Source organism: Alligator sinensis, unplaced genomic scaffold, assembly GCF_000455745.1.
Source record: "Alligator sinensis unplaced genomic scaffold, ASM45574v1 scaffold437_1, whole genome shotgun sequence".
NCBI lineage: Eukaryota > Metazoa > Chordata > Crocodylia > Alligatoridae > Alligator > Alligator sinensis.
The window spans coordinates 262769-285934 of NW_005842176.1; the positions used below are offsets into that span (position 1 = coordinate 262769).

At 47.0% G+C, this 23166-nt stretch overlaps 1 protein-coding gene across 1 annotated transcript in view; it reads left to right on the forward strand.

Annotated features, from left to right (window-relative positions):
• The first annotated feature begins 208 nt into the window (after positions 1-208).
• LOC102388109 (fatty acid desaturase 1) overlaps positions 209-23166 on the forward strand; it is a 52867-nt gene continuing 29909 nt past the window's right edge. Inside the window, exons 1-2 of the mRNA XM_006026046.1 lie at positions 209-409; positions 19841-19951. Of these exons, the coding sequence (XP_006026108.1) occupies positions 209-409; positions 19841-19951 (312 nt within the window). The remainder of the gene's footprint in view (positions 410-19840; positions 19952-23166) is intronic.

A 23166-nucleotide genomic window follows, 5' to 3' on the forward strand; every position in this document is an offset into this window, starting at 1 on the left:
GCAGGGAGACAGAGTGCCAGGAGGCGTAGAGCGAAGAGAATCATAGTGGCCCAATGGGCTTTTGACATAAGCATGACACAGGTGTAATCATGATTCACATGCATGATGTGTAATGTAGCACCACCTATTTATAATATCAGGTGTACAAAATCAACAAGGAGAAAATTGGAGTGAGTGATACTGAAGACTGTGATCCATTGAAGTAGCAATGGAAGAGCTGCAGGCTGGAGTGAAATCCACCTCACGACTGTTCACCTGGGAGGAGATCAAGTTCTTCTCCAGCCAGGGGCACCCACAACAGGAGCGGTGGCTGGTGATTGACAGGAAGGTGTACGACATCGACAAGTTCTACCATCATCATCCAGGGGGTTCCAAGGTCATCAGACACTATACAGGGCAGGATGCCACGGTGAGAGCCACCAAGTCACAGTACAGGGCACCAGGGCATGGGGAGGAAGGGCTCAGTACTGAGACCCAGGATTGCAATAGAGGTCAGACATGTGGAGCAGGCACCATCATAAACAGTACAGCAATAGACTGGGTATGACTGCACAAGACATTTACTGCACAGTTGTCTAATTAACTGTGCAGTAAACATCTTCATGTCTACACATGTGCCCCTGTTAGGGCGCACAAAACTCTGCAGCAGGGTAGTCTTGTAAAATATAAATACAGGCAGTCCTTGGACTTATGACACAATCGTTTCCTGTAAACTGCATCTTAAATTGAAACATTGTAACTCGCAACCAATTTTCTCATTAAAAAACAATGGTTCTAAGCCTGTGCGAGTCGGCAGCAATCTGATCCAGCTTCGGATCCAGCCGCTTTGGATGGCTGTGATCTGATCCGGAGCTCCAGACTGGGTTTCCGCCTCGATCCGGCCGAAGCTTCAGAGTCATCTCGGAGATCCGGTCATAGGATATAATGGGAAATCAATGAAATATCTATAACTTTGTTGTTTTTTGCCCAATTTGGATGAAACTTGCAGAGATGGTAGCCTCTGCTGAGAGCATGAAACCTGCCAAGTTTCAAAAAGATCAGTGCAGGGGCTTGGGGAGAACTGCACCCCAAATTCTTGAAAGCCAAACTCATGTCATGGCTGTGTGTTACAACAAAGGGGGTGGGGGTCAAAACTGGAGGGCTGGTAGCTCTTACTGAGGCCACAACGCCTGCCAAGTTTCTAGGAGATTGGTGCAGGGCTTTGGGGGGAACTGCCCCTCAAGCTGTGGACAAGCAAAACTCGTGCCATGGGTGACACTGAGTGTGTTCAGGGGCAGCAGGGTGACAGCTGCAGGGATGGTGGCCCCTGCTGAGGCCATGATACCTGCCAGCTGTGGAGGAGATCAGTGCAGGGGGGTTGTGGGGCCCTGCACCCCTAGCTGCTGACAGACAAAACTCGTGCCAAGACTGTGTCTGTCTTGGGGCAGTTGATTGTCTGTATTGATTCTTTCCTCTCCTTAGCCTGGTCTTGTAGGTGCTAATTGATGCTCGTTAAGTCGTTATGTAGTAGCTAGGTCCTGTGTATTGAGCTGGTCCCTGAGTCCCTGGTCCCTGAATGAATCATGATTGATTGGTAACTGGTAACACAACAGCTTAGCAGCCAGGCCTGCAGCAGTGTCTCCCCTCCCCGCCCCATCCCAAGACAGACAAGCACCCATGGCACCAGTTTTGCTTGTCTGCAGCTTGAGGTGCAGTTGCCCCCAAACCCCTGCACCGATCTTCTTGAAACTTGGCAGGCTTTTTAGTCTCAGCATTGTCTACCACCCCTGCATCACCCTGCTATGTTGTAACACCTAGAAGTGACATGAGTTTTGCTTTCAAGAATTTGGGGTGCTGTTCCCCCAAATCTCTGCACTGATCTTCTTGAAACTTGGTAGACTTCATCCTCTCTGCAGAGTCTACCATCCCTGAAAATGTCATCCACATTGGATAAAAAACAACAAAGTTATAGGTATCTTATTGTTTCCCCATTATACCCTGCGAACGGATCTCAGAGGTGGCTCCGAGGCGGCTCCGAACCGCTTCGGGAAGCCGAACGAGGCAGCGCTTCAACACAGACGTGCTGCTTCAGACCCTGAAGTGTCCGATCCTCCTCTGGATCTGAAGCTCTGTCCGAAGCCTCGTACAGCCCTAATTGGTTCCTAAACAGAGGCCCGATACCTTATTTTCATCAAAAATACCCCAGAATTTTGTACTGGATCAATTATAGATGAGTAATATAGCTACTTTAATGTATTTATATTGTAAATAGCAATCATATTGATTTGGAAGGACTTCTTTGAGGTGACTTTGCTGCACTTTTTGAAAGTCTCTTTGTTGAACTTTTTGAAGGGTTCTGGGCTGGAGTCTTATCGGGAGTCTTGGCTACAGGTTTTCCTGGAGTCTTGTCTGCTTTCTTAAAGAAAGTGTCCAAGGAAGTTTGGACAGATGTTCTCCAGGGAGATGAGTGACTCAGCGAACTTGTTTGCTAGCATGGCGTTGCATTGGATCAAGCGTTGTAAGTCGAAACTGATGTCATAAAGTTGAAATGGTGTCAATTTATAAACGTTGTAAGTGTGAAACATTGTAACTTGAAACGTTGTAAATTGAGGACTGCCTGTACTACCCTGCAGCAGAGTTTTTTCATGTGCAGCAGCACACATCTGGATGCTGCCCCAGCTGGCTGGGGCACAGGGTGCCTCAGCACAGGGGCTGCCTAACAGCTAGCCCCACACTAAGAAAATCTGTGCCACAGCCAGCCAAGGCAGAATCTACATGTGGGCTGCTGAGCATGAAAAATCTCTGGAGCAGTAAGCTCTGGAGTTTATTTGTGTGTGTTAGTCATAAATGTAGATGTGCTGGAGCACTGAGGCCTGGTCCTTTCCCTGGGATCCTCTAAGCATCTGTTTTTCTAATAATTTTTTATTCCAATGTGTCACCCTGCTGTCTGTGATATGTTTGTTGGAGGATGTTTGGGGTGTTGGGTGTTTTGTGACTGTCATGTAATAGGTTGGAGAAGATGATATCTAGGGGTCTTCCCGCAAATGGCCATCTGTGAACACAGGAGACAAGGCTCACTGTCTTGGGAGGCCTAACTCAGTCCTATCCTCTGCCCTTCTGTAGGCCATGATCCTCACTCCCAAACTGCAATACCCTGCCTTCCTGGGCCATGCTGGTGCCTCTCACTCCCAATCCACAGGGCCCCCTACACCATCCCTGCCAGTGCCTCTCACTCTCAAATTGCAGCCCCCTGCTCCCCGCAGCCCTGCACCTGTGAGCACTGGCCCTGGTGCCACTGGGCCAGCCACGCAGCTCCCTGCTGCCTCTGAAGTACCCCGCTGCTTCCTTCCCCTTTTTCCTGCTGGAGAGGCATGCATCCAGAGCATGCTCCTCCCCTTCCCTGCTGCAGCTCCAGACCCACCTCCCCTATATACACATGCACACATAACCCTCACCCCTCACAGACTTACCTATATCCATCTGCTGGGCTGCTCTCACCTCCTGCCTGGCTACATGCCAACCATGTGTGTGTGCCCTGCCTCCAATCCCCCAGTTCCCAGCCCCAAGCAGCTCCTTGCTAGGGCAAGCCAGGAAGTGCTGAGAAAAACTTTAAAGCTGAGCTGACCCAAATCCTGGCCATTTGATGTAAATGTCCAGGTATTTAAAAAAAAAAACTGCCTGGCCTGAGATCGGAGGATCGAAAAAGAGGACATGTCCAGGAAAACTCAGACATATGGTAACCCTAAATGGTCTGTTCTCTGAATGTCTAATGCCTAGCACAGTGGCAGGCTGATCTGCAATTGGGTTTGAGGATGCTAATCACCAGCACTGTGAGGCAATGCATGGAGCTATGTAAGCACATACTGAGTGCATCTTTAATTTATACAGTTGTGCAGCTGGCTAACACTGGCTTTCTTCTTTCAAGTTAAATTGATACAGTGGTGGGTGAAGCCTGTTAGTGGAGGGGGATAGTTGGAAGCAAGAGAAGTCACTGCCCAAGGTATTCGACCATGTGGTTGAAAGCTAAACAAGAATAACATCCGGGCTTCCCTGGGACTGTGTGAGAGAGGGAAGAAGCACTTAGTGAGCAGTCAACTTGGTAACTGCTACCACTGTGAAGTCAAGTAGTCCTTGACCACAAACAATGATGAGATGGCCACCCCCCCACCCCCAAAGAAAAAGCCAGGCTCAGAATAGCAAGCAAATACATTTATTTTTCTATAGCTAAATGAAAGCTAGCAATTAAAGCTATTTAAATCTTAAATATCTAAGCTTTTAATATTCATTTATTTATTTAAGGTTAAATATTTAAGCTTTCAGAGTGTTTAAATTAAAGCTAAGTAATTAAAGCTAAATTTAAATTAAATAGATATATTTTCTGTCTAGAACAGCACCACCCAAAGGATTAGAATTCAAAGTATATTAATCTACTCTGTAAAAAAAATCATGGTGTGAATGTAGCACCATTCAGTGGTGCTACACAGGACATAATACACATGACAAAATGAATGTGTATTACCCTTATCTACATGGACATGTAGCTAAATTGGATGCAGTTAAATCACATTTAGATAAATCACTTGCATGTGTATGAAGGGCTTTAGAAGTTGGACAATGCTGGTTTAAATGAATGTTATGCAAGAATAATAGCTAGCAGCCACAGAAGATGAGCCCAACACAAAATAGCCAAAATTGGCAGGAGTCCATGTACTCACGTAATATTCAGTACATAACACTCCATGCCCCAGATAACAGAGTCCTTTTAAGTACTTGTGATGTTCACGCACTAGAGTCATCTCTCATTGGAGAGAGCAGTAGACTGTTTTGTCTCTTCTTGAGTTTCTTCAGCAGCTGGAGGATTTGGCAGGTCAAGAACAACAGCTAATGGACTCAGAAAAATTGTTGCTGCTGGCAGTATAGTGTCTTCTGAACCTGGAAATGGCATATCATCTGGAAATGTCATTGCCTCTAGTCAACATATCTGCAAGTGTCTTGCCATCTGAAATCTTGATCTTGTCTGATATTGGACAGGTGGAAAAGTAATGTATTTTTATCCCTGTCCATTTCCACAAGACTCTTTAGGGAAGCCTACAATTAGCATGGCTACTCCAGGAACAAAACCTTAGAACGCACTTTGGTTCTTAGCAAGGACATTGGGTATGTCAACACAATATATAAGAGTGGGATCATGGTGTCGGTATGCCTGCTTACCCCTGATTCAGTTTAGCTGACATGAGAAATATTATAGTGTAGATGAGGTGGCACAGACGTGAATGAGATTCATAGAAGCCTGCCACAGATCATGAGGATATATTTGAGTTGCTTTGTATGCTGAAATTCATACAGAAACACATTTCCTACTATGTTTCTAATTGTTTTTGTGACATGGTCACACATTTACATTCTGTGTAGCTCTGTCCTATACTAGGGTAGGGTAGAATTTAAGGCTTCTCCTTCAAGACCCAGTACAACCTGTTGCTGCACTTTATGCTTACGTAGATAGCATAAAGGTGGAGGAGGGATAAATTCATTTAAGTGCAAAATGAATATTTATACAACAACCATTCTACCAGGGCAACAGGAAGGAATAGCCCAGGGACTCTACCTTCTGTTTCTCTTTTTCTATTTCACTCATACCTAGAGCCTGTTGCAACCTTAGCATCAAAATATTTAATGACTTAATGGGACCCTAAGAAAGAAGTTTCTGTTTACATTCAGCATTTCTGAATTGTACTACCCCACTCCCCTGGTCATGTGTGTTCCCTACCTTAGTCCCCATCCCCTCTTGACTTTCTCAGCAGCCCCTACTGGTTTCCCTCACTAATTTCTTTCCCTCTAATGCAGTGCTATGGAATACTGCCATTGGCCCCAGCATTTCACTCAAGCTCTTGCACCAAGGACATGGCTTGGAACCTGCCACTCCGTGTCTGAGCAGTTCATAGATTTCATAGACATTAATGTTGGAAGGGACCTCGAAAGATCATTGAGTTCAGCCCCCTGCCGCAGGGGCAGGAAGTCATCTGGGGTCATAGGATCCCAGGAAGAAAAACATCCAGGTTTCTCTTGAAGGCATTCAAAGTAGGTACTTGAACCACCACCGGTGGCAATCTATTCCAGACCTTGGGGGCTCGGATAGTAAAGAAGTTTTTCCTTATGTCCAGCCTGAAACGCTCTTGCAGGAGTTTATTACTGTTAGACCTTGTCATCCCTTGGGGTGCTCTGGTGAACAAACATTCCCCCAGATCCTGGTGAACGCCCCTTATAAACTTATAGGAGGCCACCAGATCGCCCCTAAGCCTGCGTTTTTCCAAGCTGAAGAGTCGCATAGCTCTCAGCCTCTAGTTGTAAGGTGTTTTCCTGACCTCTAATCATGCACGTGGCTCTTCTCTGCACTCTCTCAAGCTTCTCCACGTCCTTTTTTAATTGTGGAGCCCAAAACTGCACGCAGTACTCCAGCTGCGGCCTCACCAAGGCAGAATACAACGGAAAAATGACATCCTGGGATTTTCTTGAGAAGCATCTATGGATGCAAGACAGGGTTTTGTTCGCTTTAGTAGCTGCAGCATCACATTGCAGGCTCATGTTCATCTTGTGGTCAATCCTGACCCCCAAGTCCCTCTCGTCTGTAGTGCTAGCCAGTATAGCACTGCGGAGCCTATAGACATGCTGTATGGTTTTCCTCCTCAGATGCAGAACCTTGCATTTTTTGGTGTTAAACACCATCAGGTTTTCATCCGCCCATTTCCTGAGCCTGTCAAGGTCAACCTGGATTGCCCCCCTGTCCTCAGATGTGGATGCTTTACCCCAAAGTTTGGTATCATCAGCAAACTTGGCCAGTCCGCTTCTGACTCCAATGTCCACACCACTAATGAAGACATTGAACAAAATAGGTCCAAGGACAGAGCCTTGAGCGACCCCACTGGTCACAGAGCACCATGACGGTTGACTTCCATCAACCACTACCCTCTGGTTCTGACCACGAAGCCAATTCCCCAGCCAGCGGATCATAGTGCAGCCAAGGCCACAATTGGCCAGTTTTGCCAGGAAGTGATCATGGGATAATAGATCAAAGGCTTTTTTAAAGTCAAGATATGTGACATGGATCTCATCCCCCTTGTCCAGGTGATAGGTCACCTGGTCGTAAAAGGAAATGAGATTGGTCAAGTAAGACCTACCCACAACAAACCCATGCTGGCTATCCCTCAGGATGTTGCCATCGGCCAGTACGTTAAGAATGGCCTCTTTGATAATCTTTTCAAAGACCTTCCCTGGGATAGAGGTCAGGCTGATGGGCCTGTAGTTTGCCAGATCCACTTTCCTTCCTTTCTTGAAGATAGGCACCACATTGGCCTTCTTCCAATCATCAGGCACTTCACCAGAGCACCAAGAGCTCTCAAAGATCCATGCCAGGGGCTGAGCTATGATGCTAGGCAGCTCCTTGAGTACCCTGGGGTGTAGATTGTCAGGGCCGGCTGACTTGAAGGTATCCAGCCTGTCAAGGTGTTCCTGATATCTGGGATAGAGTAAATTCTTATACAGTGAAATGTTAAGGATGTTTGTTCATTCACAAGGGGTGAAGAGGTAGTTCAGTCTTGGTTTAACTCAGGTTAGTTCACTCAACATGCTGGCTTATTCTCTGTACAGTCTCTCTCCCTCTCCTGAGACTCCTAGGAATATAGAATTGTCATTTTTGGAGTTTTTAATGCTCTCAGTAGAACTTGGAACTTAGAAGTCACTTACCAGGTGATGCCATCAAATGTTACAGTAATTACTTAAGAGCACTATCAACCTTGATAGACTTGGCACCAATGGCCTAATATCCTGAGTGAAGTTGAAATAATATTCTGGGAAATCTGTAGACTGGTTTCAGCTATAAAAAATATAGAAGAAACAATCAAGTAGGTTTCAGTAATCTCTCTCTCACTTTATAAAACATGATATAATAATAAGTTAATAAGTGCTAATAAGTTTCTTTTTATTATAGCAACTGACTGGCAATGAGTCCTTTGCACTGCCTTACTGGAATTTTGCCACAGGTAGAAATGTGTGTGATGTGTGTACAGATCAGCTTTTTGGAGCATCAAGACCAGACGATCCAAGCCTAATAAGTCAGAATTCAAGATTCTCGCGCTGGGAAGTAGTATGCAACAGGTAAGAGAACATCTAACCCCTTCCCCACCACAGATTTCACCCATTAATCAACAGTATCTGTGTGTAGACAAAATGAGAGGCATCTGTGCATGACACTTTAAAGCAGGCTCCATGACATCCATGGACCAAGAGCATGCAGCCACAGCCAATTCCCTGGTGAACTCCTGGTCAATCTCTTGATTCTGGGAGGGAGGTCTGTAGTAGACTCCCACCATTGTATCCCCTGTGCTGTGTTCCCCACAGATTTTAACCCAGAGGGTCTCCAGTTGTCCACCCTGAGTGCTGATGTTGGCTTGTAGGGATGTGGAGCTTTCCTTGACATAGAGAGCTACACCCCTGCCCCTTTTGTCCACTTGATCCCTCCTGTACAGGGTATAGCCATCTATACCCATGGTCCAGTCATGGGTGGAGTCCCACCAGGTCTCCATTATCCCTATGACATTGTAATTGTTTGTGTTGAGCAGGACGACAGTTTTCTCCTGTTAATTCCCCAAGCTCCTGGCATTCGTGTACGGGCATGCAAGTGTCCCCGTGGGGCCCTTGCCTTGCCTACCAGTTGTTCCAGGGCTGGGGAAGGGGTTGGCTCCCTTAAGTGCCTTGGCCTGCTGGCTTTGGAAGGGGTGCTCAGCAGGCCAGCAGTGGTGGTAGTCCCCCCATCCTCCGGCAGGCTTAGTCTAAAGCCCGGTGGAGCAGGTCTGAGAAGACCTTCCTTCCCAGAGGAGAGAGGTGGAGGCCGTCCCTTCCCAGCAGCTCACTGTCTCTCTCACCAAAGAGCAGGCTGTGGTCATGGAAGCCAAAGCCTTCCCAATGACACCAGTGCTGTGTCTTTGGTTCACTGCCTGGATTCTCCTCTCCCTCCTCAGTCCATAGCCCGAAACTGGAAGAATCAAGGAAAACACCACCTGTACCCCCAACCGCTTAAGCCCCACTCCTAAATCCCTGTAACACTTCATGACCTGGCTGGGACGGGTTCCGAGTCATGTCATTGCTGCCCACATGGATAAAGAGCATAGGGTAGTGGTCAGTGAGCTGGAGGAGTTTAGGTATCTTCTCCGCAATGTCTTGGATATGGGCTCCCAGGAAGCAGCAGATTTCCCAGGCCAAGGGGTTGGGGCGGCAGATTGTCCCCTCAGTCCCTCTCAGGATGGAGTCTCCCACGACAAACACTTCGCGTTTTATCTTAGGGAGAGTGAGGGTGGTAGCTGCAGTTGAGCCTGTGTTGCCTGCAGGAGCTGGCAACTTAGCAGGCTCTGCTGCGGCTGCAAGAGGTTCATACCTGTTGCAAAGCTCCAGTGGGGTGGGTATGACAACTGAAAATTATGTCTGTGTGATAAAGGTGCTTGCTGAAGGCTCTATGAAGATTAGACCAAGTGTTTTTCTGTCATTTGTTTAGATATTAAGCTATATGTTGTTGCTAAAAGCCTAATTAAAGACTAAGATGTAGTGAGGCCTTGTATGTAGTATGAGGCCTAGTAAATTTAGCAAAGCCTTATAGAAGTAGTGACGGTAGGCCCTGTGGCATAGTTAAAACTAACCTTATCAGAAGAATGCAAGGCTTGTACTGTTATTGGTCAGTCTAAGGACAGTTGAAGTAAAAAGAATCTGAATGGCTGTAAGTAATCCGCATAGCTCAGAAGTTATAAATTGGCTGGCACATCCAGAAATCATTTAGAAGGAGGATACATTTCTGTGAAAGGAACTACAGATTAGCTGTTGACCTGGATCAGTGGGCCTGTGGATCTCAAGTAGCCCAAGGACTGAATACCAGGGTCCTTTCCCGGTACCTCTCAGACAGCGCTGATCAGGGATGCCTGACTTCACTGAGCTTTGTGGAAAGAGAAACTTGTCATACTTCAGGCATTAGAGGGGACTGCCAATAAGTTGCCAATGTGAATTATTATCATCTGTAATTATCTGTTTTAGTATACTATGTGTAGTTGTGTTTTTGTTAAGTCAATAAACCTTTCTTACCTTTCTACCCCCGACCACATTCTCAATCCCAAACCCTCCGCAGGCAGCTGGGACAGGGGGGACCTTGGGGCCCTTGACCACCTTGGTCCATCCCCTTGGCTGAACAGGATGGGAATGTCCTCTCTTGTCCTGGAAGGTGACCGTGGTGGACCCTCTGCCTCCCGGGGGAGAAGGGGCTGGCAGTAGGAGTTGATCTCCCATTCATAGTCACTGATGGCACGCAGTCTCTGGACTGAGGCCTGGAGCTCCTCCAGCTGGCGTGCTAGAGAGCCCAACAGGGAGCAGACCTCACAAGTGGAGGTGACCATGCTCCTGGACCCCAAAGCCTGAAAAAGTGACAGGCAGACCCTGCAGCCGAGATCCAGGGGCTCTCTGTGTGTGGAGCCTGGAACCATGGGTAGAGGCCTCTGAGGCGCTGGCGGGGAGGCTGCAGACCCCAAGGGGACCCTTGGGTTGCGGCGCATGCCCATCCATGGCATGCTGCTGGGAGTCCGGCCACGGCTGAGAGTGCCCACCCTAGGGTGGTGGTGCACAGGCAGGACCTTGGGCCCTCCCACTTGCCCTCCTGTGCAAACTCTATGCTAACTCACGCACCGGGCAGGCAAGTGCACCTATTTGCAGGGCCTGTTCGCGAGGCTTCAGTCGCGTGGCTCCCTGTGGGACTGGGTGAAGTAGGGGCTGGGGCGGGGCAAGACCCTCCCCAGTTCCTAATCAGCCGCCTCCCTGCAGCTGAGCTGAGCTAGTCCCCTCCTACCATGGCCCCACTTACCTCCGGCTGCTGCTGGGGGTCAGCGGGGGCTCCGCAGCAGTTGGGGGTCACTGGGGTGCTTCAGGGTGCGGGGGCATGACAGGCTTTCACCCGTGTATCTCGCACCGCTCCCTAAGCCTCTCAATTGAGCCTCTCAGTTGAAGGAGAAGATGTCTCTCTCTACATGCTATCCTGTTACACACTAAATAAAAAACAAGTCTCATCTGGTTGTGGGTTCCTTGTACCTGGATCAGAGTGGAGGCTGGCCAGATGAGGGTGGAACAGGTTTGAACCTACAGAATGACCCTTTGTGGGATCCAGACTGTGGGCAGACCTTATACCACTTTTCTAGTTTGTGGAACCAGGTGTTTGGGAGCCATTGCTCTATAACAGTTGGTCTCAACCATTTTAGATGCAAGACACCCCTCATTAGGCTGAGGGTACCAGATGGAAAGTGCCACATGTTAATTGATCACTCACTTTTTTGATTATTGAAAAACAATAGAGAATTTTTTTTCTGTTGCAAAGATCTCAGACACATCACTACAGGTCAGAATTTTTTTTAATACTTGGGACTCCTGTATAAAATCTCTTGGTTGAGAATCACTGTTCTAGAATATCACAATTTTAGGGAATTAAGATGGGTACACTGCTCTAAGATATTTATAGACTCAGAAAATGGGCAGTAAATATAGTTGGAGTGCAAAGTGTTCCCTGTGACCTTCCTATGTTCCCCTGGATCTCTGCTAGTGCTAGGGAGAACTGGCAGACAAGATGCCATACAGCTAGGGTGATGGAGACAAGAGAAAAATGGAAACAGATTTATGGGGAGTAATACATGGGTTTGAGGAGCATGAACTATGGCAACAAATGCACTCCCACTGAAGATGAGATAAGAGACTAAAATCATGGGCACCATGGTCAATGACTAGAGTGAAATGAAGACAGGCAATATTAAGCCACAGAACAGAGGACAGATTAATGATAAAGACAGGTCAGAGGACTAGATGCCTGGGTGTTTGTGAGGTATGAGTTGATGACCTTTATTTATTGACTGTTGTTCCTGAGTTTGGACATTGACTTTCATGGTAATCACATTAAGTTAGTTGAAACCAAGAAAGACTGCATCAGAGTAAGTTCTAGATCAGGGGTGCTCAATCACAAGTCCATGGACCAGATCCAGCCTGTGGGATTATCATCTGACTTGCAGGGCTTCTCATGGGTCCAGAAATTTGGCACAGGGGGAGCCATGCCACCGCTCCCCCTGCTGCCAAAACTCTGTACTGATGGGAAACCTCTAGCACTAACCACTGAATCCAATGCTCAATCCCAGCAGGAGGGACTGGGCAAGGGAAGTGCTGGGTCCTCAAAGCCCAGTACCAGTGTGCAGGGTTGGGAGGAAATGGTGCCAGGCCCCCATAACCCAATCCCAGTATGTGAAGGGTGGGAGAGGGTTGTGCTGGGCCCCAGGGACCCAATCTTAGTGGGAGTGTATCAGGAGGGGGCAGCACCAGCCCCTGGAGACCTGATCCAGCCTGCAGGTGGGCCATGCGCCACTCATTTTCCCCTCAGGCCAGAAGGTTGAGCATCACTGCTCTAGACTTAAGAGCAGATTTGCAGCCTTATGAATCACATGACAGTGATATGACTGAATATACTAATGTTTCAAGCCAGAGTATGTGAATGGAGGAAGTCATATGTCACTCCATGTTCAAACTCTAGTAAATATAGATTTTGATCCCTAGTACTTGACTCAGTGCAATTCTGTTATCCCTGTGGAACCTCACACTGTTAGGGAATTAAGAATGGTGCACTGCTCTGAAGTAACTACAGACTCAGAAAATGAAAGGCAAATATATATTTGGAAGGAGTGTAATGCGTATTTTACCTTCTGTCTTTATTCCTCTGCTACTATGCCATGGAAAGCCATGGCAGACAGCAGACTACCAGAGTGCTACAATGGATAAAGGCAAAAGAAATACATTAGCCAAAAGGCTTATCACACAGAGGCTGCATCTACATGAGATGCTACTGCACCGTGGTTATTGCACATTAATTTAGTACTTGTATAAACAAGTACTAAATAAATGCATGGTAACCCAAGTTACTGTGGAGTAGTGCTGGAGAATACCTTTGCTGTGATGCTACTGCACAGTAGTATCGTGTCACAGTTTTTGCCATGCGACACAAGTGCACAGTAGTATCAGGCTACTGCGCAGTCAGCATCTCATGTAGACACACCCAGGTAGGATCTCATATGGATGGTGCAGAGTGTTAACACTATCTTGATATAAGATCAGGTATACAAAGGCAACAAGGAGAAAGTTGAGATGTGCAATACCAAAGGCTGAGACCCTATGAGTGAAGATGGAAGAGATGCAGGCTGATGTGACCTCCCCACAACTAATCACCTGGGAAGAAATTAGTCTCTGCATGGGCAATAGGCACCCACATCAAGAGCAAAAACTAGCAATCGGCAGGAAGGTTTATGACATCAGTCAGTTTTACTGCCAGCAACCAGGGGGTACCTGTGTCCCCAGCCACTATGCAAGGGCAGGGTGCCATGGTGAGAGCTAGAGGGTCATGGCGGAGGACACCAGCTATGAGCCAATAGAGATGGACAAGGGAAGGTATTCCTGAGCCTGGAATGCTTTGGAGTTGGGGCACAAGTCATGGTTAATCAGTGGGTCAAGGAAGTCTGGCAGGGGTTTTTATCAAGCACAAGGCAGGATATCACTGTGAGGCATAAGAATGGCATCAGGTTACCCGTCACTGTGAGGGCAGAACCAAAAAGAGAAGGCTTTTCTCTTCAAGACAGTGAAATGTAGAAAAAATCATTTCTGGCTATATTAATAGAGACTGAGGCAAAAGATAATTTAATTCACCATATATAAAAAGTTAAGAAAAATACTGTATTGTTCTGATTATAAGTTGACCTGGCATTTAAGTCAACTCGTATTTTCAGATTTGATTTTAGGGGAAACAAGTTTTGTTTCCCTCCCCACAGCACCTAATATAAATCAACAATTTGGAATTCCTATTCTCCTAACAAAATATAAGAAAAGAAACAAGGACCCAGGGACAAAACCCGAAGGTTCAAATTCACTCAAAACAACAAATTTAAAAACCATGCTCAATTCTGACTCTGCATCTTTATTACATAAACAAAAATACTGCAAGTACCAAGATCAAGACAGTGGGGCCAGGTCCACATGAGTAGAGCCGTGACTTTGCAGCCTCACAAATAGTAGTGGCATGAATTTGTGTCACTACTTTGTGGTGTAGTGTACACCCCTGTTCATGCGCTTGGCAGCATGACACTTTTGTCCTACTGCTCCATGTACTGCTTGGGGCTCCATGTACTGCTTGGGCTCCATGGGCTGCTTGGGGCACAGGGTGCCTCAGAAGGGGCTAGCCATCAGGCATCCCCCACACCGAGGCACCCTGTGCCCCAGCCATCCAGGAAGCAGCACATGGAGGCAGGGGAGCAGGCAGCCTAGGGCTGGATCTGCTCCATGGGGTCTCAGAAGGTGGCCTGGATCATGCAGAAGGCCTCCAGCCACTGCTCATCATCCCAGGTGTGCTGAACGATGTGCTGCCAGCTTTCCTGGCTGGCCCAGTGGGCCCAGAGGTGGCAGGGCTGCTGGCTGCTGGTGGCTGCAGCTGGAGCCCGGAGCTCCCCCCGGTGGCAGTAGGGGCCCATTGCAGGGCTGCAGGAAGTTTGGCGCTAAAAGCAGCAAATCTGCTCCCTAGTACCCTGCATATTTAAATTAGGGTTGTGCAAAATTTCGCTGCCAGTTTTGTTTCGACACTGTTTCGAATCATTATGAGGTCAAAACAGAAAAATCAAAACAAAACAGATATGGTCAAAACAGCCTCGAAACAAAATGAGGCAAGTCGAAACATTTTGCTGTTTTGACCCTTTTTCGACGTTTTGCCCATAGGCTATAATGGGGAAGGTTGAAACAGCCTATAACTTTGTCATTTATGGCCTAATTTGGATGAAACTTGCAGGAATGGTAGCCCCTTCTGAGGGGCATGAAGCCTGCCAAGTTTCAAGGAGATAGGTACAGGGGGTTCGGGGAAACTGTACCCCAAAGTCTTGAAAGTAAAACTCATGTCATGTGTATGCATTAAACCACAGCTGGGTCAAAATTTCAGACATGCTAGCCCCTGCTGAGGCCACAAAGCCTGCCAAAATTCAAGGAGATAGGTGCAGGAGTTTGGGGGAAACTGTACCTCAAGCTGCAGACAAGCAAAACTCATGACATGGTTGTGTTAAGGCACAGCAAGGTGAAAGCTGCAGGCCTGCTAGCCCCTGCTGCAGCCATGAAGCCTTCCATCTGTCAAGAAGATAGGTGCAGGGGGGTTCTGGTGCCCTGCACCCCTAGCTGCTGACAGGCAAAACTCATGACATGGGTGCTTGTGCAGCTGACTGTGTCCATCTTGGGGCAGAGGGGAGTGAAAACTGCAGGCCTGCTACCCCTGCTGTGGCCACTATGTTGGCTACAAAGGAACAACTTGCAGGATCATCATAAAATTCTAATTTATTAGACGGATGCAAAAGTCAGATAATAAACCTTAGTCCCTGAGTGAATCATGATTGATTGCGTAACACAGTAGCTAGCTATAATAAGTTAATGAGCAAGGATTAACACCTATGGTTTATAGACTAACGAGAGGAAAGAATCAACACAGCCTTCCAACTTCACTGTTAAGGGTACAGAAGCCCTGGTTTGAACTAATGAGCACTGGAGACTGAATACCCGCCCGATCAACCTCTCTCAGAGCCCTATTCAACATGGCAGTGAATTCATCAAAATTCATCAATGGACTCCTGAGACTGCACATACTCACGGACGTGACCCCTGGGGCTGATAGCTGCCATCCAGCAGCCATCAAGGGGGACATCCCATGAGGTCAATGAACTGAGGCTTTGTGGCCTCAGAACTGGCTAGCATGCCTGCAGTTTTGCCCTAGCTGTGGCTTAACACATACACGTGACATGAGTTTTACTTTCAAGGTTTTGGGGTGCAGTTTCTCTGACCCCCCTGCACCTATCTCCTTCAAACATGGTAGGCTTCATGCCGTCAAAAGGGACTATCATTCCTGCATGTTTCATTAAAATCAGGCCAGAAATGACAAAGTTATAGGCTGTTTCATTACCTTCTCCATTATATCCTATGGGCAAAACGTTGGAACAGGGTTGGAAGGGTAAAATGTTTCAACGGAGCAGAATGGACCAGCTGTTTTGACTCAAAACAAAACTAAAAATGAAACACTGTTCTGTCAAAATGCTGGTCGAAATGGAACAGTGCCGTTTCGCACAGCCCTGATTTAAATGCCTGCTCAGGAGTGCTTAATCCGCAGAAGTTTACACCCAAATAAACTCAGTCTGGATCAAATGCATGTATAGACGCACCATTAGCAGCACGAACTGTGAAGCTGCAGCTATGTCACTGTAGTGACATGCTCCCCTGTTATAGCACATCACTACAGTGATATAGTGGTGAAAAAGAAACATGTACAGCAGGGACTGCACAGTATGGGCTGTTACTGCACTATCATTTAGGCTTCTACCTTCCAGCCTCCCCAGGAAGCACAACCAGCACTTCTCACACCCCGGTCCCGAATTCTAATATATTAAAACTTGACACCTTCTTTAATTTACTTCCTCTTTATTTCTTTCTAAATTCTTTTTCATCTTTTTTTACTACTTTTTATTTTATCCTTCAGTGGCTGACCTCCTTCATTTCACCACCCTTTCATTTCCACTTCCCATTTCATTACCTGCCCCCATTCCATTAATTCTCACCTCCCAACTTCATGCTCCTGTCTGTCTCCCTCCAACCCATCTCTCACACCCCCACACCTAGAACAAGGATAGAAGCCTGTCCTGGCTCACCAAGCCTGTAGTGGCAACTCACAGCTGTAACTCCTATTCAGTCCCCTACTCTCCAGCTCTCTAACGGCAAGTCCAAGTGGTGCAGGTGGGGAACAGTCAGAAAAGGTCTTTAGCCTTAAGATGTGACTGCTCCAAGCTTGAGGTAGCACTAATGAGCCACATCGACATGTGTGCTTTACTGCTAAGTAGACTAATTAGCTGCAGAGTAAAGCATCACCATCTACACATGCGACAGTATTAGGAATACAGTAAACTAATTAACAGCACAGTAAAATAGTACTTTCAGGAACACCACTATCTTATGGCAGTGTAACTAACTGTGATTAAACGCACACATAAATGAAGACTGCAGACATAAATTGCACCTAGTCAGCCCAGCCAGCAGGGGGCAAAATGCCTGCCTACCACCTAGCCACATGGCTCTGTACTTTCAGCACCCTCATGTCCTAGCCAGTCCCTCCACTGCCCAATTTTACCACCTGGAGCACAGGGCAGAATAGGGAAGGAGTAACCCTGGTGTAAACTGGTCTACCCCAGCTCAGATTGCTGCTGTCCCAGATGCATGTGTAGACACCGTACCTGGAAGTAGTTTACTCGGGCTCAAACTGCTCCAGAGCTTCTTGTATCATATTAATTGCACATGTAGATGCACCCACATGTCAGAACCCATTGTTCGTATGCCTATAGTACAGTGGAGGATTCCATAGTTTGATACAGAAGGCAGTCTGTCAATCATTCTGTAAGTAGGTCATGTAATTAGGTCACGAGGGGAAAACTCCAGAGCCCAGTGACTATATATTAATGACCTGGAAAAAGTTCCCACCAATTTGCAGCTTCTTTGCACGGTGCATTTCTTTTGCATCTAAGAAATGTTCGGTACAAAGAGTTCCCGCCATTTGTATTCTAATTCGAGCCCCATTATTGGCTTGCGTGAAATTATGCACACGTGGCGGCTAGCGATTGGCTTGCTAGCCGTATAAAAAGCTTGAGCACTTTCCGCCCAAGTTGGAGAACTCCACATACATCTCATGGAGAGCTCTGAGCACGCTGTGGAGCCTAGCAAACTCCACGTGCGTCTTAGAGAAGAATTTAGGGGCCTGATCAACCTCTAATCGCTCCCCGTCACCAACCCAAGGGGGCCTAGCACACCCCTACCCGAGACGTAAGACGACTGCCGGCCCGAATACCCCGAACACCCCGACACATTTGCAGACCGACCAAACCAACTTTGTAATTTCTGCCCGACCCAAGTTTTGTTTACAACTGTAATTGAAGCAAGTTTCTGACCTGCACTGTACGAGCAGTGTAAGTAAACAATCTTTTGTTCAATCCAAATGCTTGAGTACCTGATTCCACTCCGAGCGTCACAAGTACCCACCCGCCGATTAGGGCTCCTAAAGCCCCGAACCCCGCGCCGCGGCTCTCGGCGACGACACCACATTGATCAACATTTGAGCAGTTCAATGTGCAAAGTGTAACAAGACCATTACTTTATATTATATTCACGTACTGGGGCTGAAATGCTATTTTATCACTAAAGAACATTAAGCTGTTCATTCTGGTCTCAAGCTTGTCTTTCTCCTTCAGGAAAGCAAGTCAGGTTCCACCTCTTTGGCAGGTAGGTCTCCGCTTCCCTCATATTGCAGTTTGTTGGGTGCCTGGACTCTTTCTACTGTCTGTCAGCGTATGCAAATTTAAACCACTAAACTGCAGTTCTCTGAGAATATTTCTTGGATTAGTCTTGATTTCTGTTTTAATCTGGGTGGGTGGAGATATGGCCAGATACCAATGAATTAAAGGTGTTTTCCTCTCTGCCTCCTTCTCCCACTTTCTCTTCTCTTTGCTTAATGATTTGAGAGAGCGCAGCAAAGGCATATCTAGCTATTTTGTGCTCTGAGAAGAGCAAGGGCATAGGGAAGAGGGTTGTGCCAAGCTCAGGAGAACAGGGATTGGGGCTGAGAAGTCTTCCCTGCCACAGGGGCTGGAAGCTTCCCCCTTGGAGTTGAGAAGTCTTACCTGCCACAGGGGCTGGAAGCTTCCCCCTTGGGGAGCAGAGACAGAGTCCCCTTGTCAACCTCACTCCCCCTTCACTGTGGGAGATGCTGCTGCTGCAAAGCTATCAGTTAAATCTCTCACAGTTGCTGCTGACTTGTTTGTGAAATGTGAGTGTAAAACCCTTAATTCCATGGCAGCTGTAAGAAGGTTAATGCCATAGCTGCTGGACACACAGCAGGGAGATTGGGGCCATGTCTATATGAGACACTGACTGCACAGTAGCTAATTACTATTGCAAAGTAGAATCACGTGTCACGAAGCATGATGCGATGCTACTGCACAGTAGTAATGAGTTACTGCACAGCTAGCATCACCTAAAAGCTGTTCAGTAATGCTGCTACACAGTAACTACACAATAACTTATACAAGTACTAAATGACTGCATAGTGACCACTGTGCAGTCAGCATCTTGTGTAGATGTGGCCAGTGAACAGAAGAGAGAACCCCTGCCTCTGGTTTGTATGGCCACAACTAACAGTGCCTGGGTGAGCCTGGACCAAACACACTAGCACCTGCCACTCCTCTAGCACCCCACTGCCTCCATTCTGGCACCCTCCCATAGTCAGTACCCAGGGCTTATTCTCTGGTCACCCAGCTCTTGTTGCATGACTACTGCATAGATTGCATGCTGTGTTGCAGCTTCTACCATGGCATTTCTTTATGTTCTGCCTTCCTCTTTTCCTTTTCTCGCCTTTTTTTTTCAGTGGAATGCCCTTCAGAAAGAACAAATGTGATATTATTCTAATGCTATCTACAGAATCTGAGAAGTGCACAAAAGTGGAAATGGACATGCCTGAGATTGTGACTTGTAGTTTATTCACATACTTCCTAAAGTCAGGAGGAGGAATCCCGATAAAGACAGAACTTATCAACTGTGTATTAGAAATAACATTTGTTATCTTTCAATTAGAAAAAAAATGTGCCAACACAAAGCAACCATGATTTCCTCCCAAAATAAGTCGTGAAAGCAGTAGGTGCCTTGTACTTATCTGTGGCCCATTTTCTCACCTGTATCCCTCATACCTCTGCAGGATGCATTTGTGGCTTTCCACCCTGACAAGGCACTGGTGAGAAAGTACATGAGGTCACTACTGATCGGGGAGCTGGCGCCAGATCAACCTAGCTTTGAGCCCCACAAAAACGTGAGTGTCCTGTGGAATGGAAGAAGGTTGGGATTCCAAGAGGGGAGGAGCAGGGGCAGTTTTTCTGGGTTTTAGTTCACTTCCTGGCTTCCAGGATTCTCAACTGGAGCACAAAGAACTTTGCTCGGTGGTTCTAGGGTGTCTGCTGTGGGAGAGGAGCCCTTTGGATTAGTACTTTTCCCTGCCTTACAACAAACTTGACAGTGTGACTGTTACCCCCCTGGGTAGCTGAAAGCATCAGCCATATCAACTGGCCAGTAGGCTTGTGTGAAGCAGCAAGTATTTGCTTTGAATTCAGCCAATTCGGAGGGACAGTGATTCGATTCAGTGACTCAAATCACTGTCCCGATTCCCTTCAGCCAATTTGGATTTGGAGATTAGGTGCTAATTCAAAGATTTGGCCATAGACAATAATGGGGAATCACTAAAATACGTATAACTTTGTCAATTTTTTTTGTAGATTTGGATGAAAACAGAAGGGATGGTAGCCCCTTCTAAGGGAATAAAGATTGCCAGGTTTCAAGGAGATAGGTGCAGGGATTTCTGTGAAAGTGCACCTCAAACTGTTGAAAGCAAAACTTGTATCACTTGTGTGTGGGAGGAAAGATCGCAGTCACTGGCCAGCTACAGATGTCAATATCAGAGCAGTTAGATGTCAATATCAGACCAGTCTTCCCTCCCCCCCCCCAGCCTTTTCCATATATGGAAGATCACCCCACTCCCCTCCCTCTTGTCAGTTTCTATTTGCTGCAAGCCTTCTGAATCTCCAAATCTCTCTGAATTGATTCAGAAGCTTCCAATTCGATTTGAACCTTTTAATGGGTTTCCCGATTCAATTCAGATTCGGAGATTCGGCCACCGAATTGGCTACTGAACCTTTGTACAGCTGGTACAAAGGTCTGCTGGTGTGTGATACTGGTGTGTGAAACATGCCCTATTTGATTTGGATTCAGACCAAATCAGGGACAGTGATTCGATTCGTTGATTTGGATCACTGCCCCGATTCAATTTGGCCGAATCCAAATCTGAAGATTCGATGCTGATTCAGAGAATCAGTGATTTGGACATAGACACAGCTTTAAATGTGTTTTCTACATACCTCGAAGTGCCAGGCACAGCTCATGAATGCTGCAATGGTAGGGCAGATGGTGTGTCCGACAGGAGCACGGTGTGGGGGCCCCCAGGTGCTCAGTGGCAAACCTGGAAGTGGACAAGAAGTACTGCCAGTCCACATCCAGGTCTGCTGGGGAGTGTGCGGGCCCTCTCCCCCCCCCCCCCCCCTGTGGCACCCCCTGGCTCGGTGATCGGCCACAGGGGGACCCTGCATGCCCCCCCAGACCCAGGAGACACTAGTCACTGAGCTGGGGGGTGTGGGGGAGGGGACCCACACACTCTCCGGTGGACCTGGAAGCGGACCAGAAATGCTTCTGGTCCACTTCCGGGTCTGCTGCCGAGTGCAATGGGGAACCCCCTGCACTTCTGTGGGACACTCCATCTGCCCTAGCATCACAGCATTCACAAGCTGCCTGCTACCTAGAGATATGTAGAAACAAAATTTAAAGCTGTCTCTATGTCCAAATCTCCGAATCTTTCTGAATCTCTCTGAATCAATTTAGAGGGTTCCGATTTGATTAGGAGAGATTAAAGGGTCCTCTGATTTGATTTGGATTCGGAGATTCAGTCACCAAACCAGGCCAAATCGCCGTCGAATCAAATCAGGGACCAAAGCTTCACACAGCCCTACTGGCCAGTGTCACAGTGATACCCTGGGAAAACAGAATGGATCAGATATATACTTTCACTCAGTCTCTATCCACAGTCTCTAAGGGGAGCAGAATCTATTGGCTTATACAATAGCAAGCAGAGAAATTCCCCTGCCTCCTGAGGCTACTCTGCTGCACCCCCACAGCTTAGTGTATGGAATCAGACTATCAGAAGCAAATAGGGACTTCAAAAGATTACTTAATCCAACCTCCTGCTCATGGTAGGAACATTCTTGTTTGAAACATCCCAGACATATTTTGCCTAACCTGCACTTAAAAGCTTCTAATGATGAAGAGTCCACAACCACAATAGGGAATCTGTTCCAAGGATCAACCACTGCTACAGTTAGAAATTTAGAAATTCTTCATATGGAACAATAAGCCCATTTCAACTTCTATCCCTCCTGGTCGCTATCTCATTTACAACACCCTTTCTCTGTTAGAATTTTGATATGAAATCCTGTCTTATTCTTTCCTAGATTGAATATTCACAGCTTTTTTCCCCGTTTCCTCATGTGTCATGTTTTTTATACCACTAAACAGTTTTGTTGCTTCCTTCCTTTCCTATCTGTCTCAAACTTTCCTACCCCTGGTACCTAAAACTGGGCCAGTACTTCAAGTAGGGCCTCTACCAGTGCTCTGTAGAATAGAAGGATTCCTTCCTGTGGTTAATTCAAACCATTATCTCAACTAATAGAGGTATTTCAAATCCTAATGTTATCCTGTAAAGTGTTTGCTGACGTACCCAGGTTGGTGTCAACTGCAAATTTAACAAATGGACACTTAATTCCATCCTCCCAGTCTCGACCTCAGCCTGCCTGTGTCTTGCACCCCAGCCCCTGACAAGGCTCAAAAGCTGGCATGCCCTTCAGGAACCTTTGTTTGGCCTCCTTACCACCCCTACAGTCACCACCTGGCCCTCCAGTATAAACTAAAACATAAATCCAAGCAACCACTTCAAACAAAAAGACTCAAAGCCCTTGTTGGGGCCACCATGCAGATGCCAGAGCCCTTTCCTCACTTATTGGTGCTCCTAGCCCTTGAGAGTATCTGACCAAGCCTGCAGCTTCTGCATCTGGCTGGCCTGAGCTAGCAGAAGCTCTTCTCCTTACAGGCAGCATCTACACATGCAATTAATGCAATTAAAAAACCTCCCTTTTCTGCATCCTCTGTCACAAGGTTAAACTCCCTTTTCTGCATCCTCTGTCACAAGGTTGCCTCCCCCATTCAGTAAGGGACCCACACTTTCCCTGAAACTCCTCTTGCTACCAACATACTTGTAGAAACTCTTCTTGTTACCCTTTACATCCCTTACTAGCTGCAACTCTAACTCCGCTTTGGCCTTCCTGACTTCATCCCTCCATGCCCAAGAAGTGCTCTTATATTCTTCCCTAGTTACTTGTCCAAGGTTCCACTTCCTATAAGCTTCTTTTTTGTCATTTAGCCTGCTGA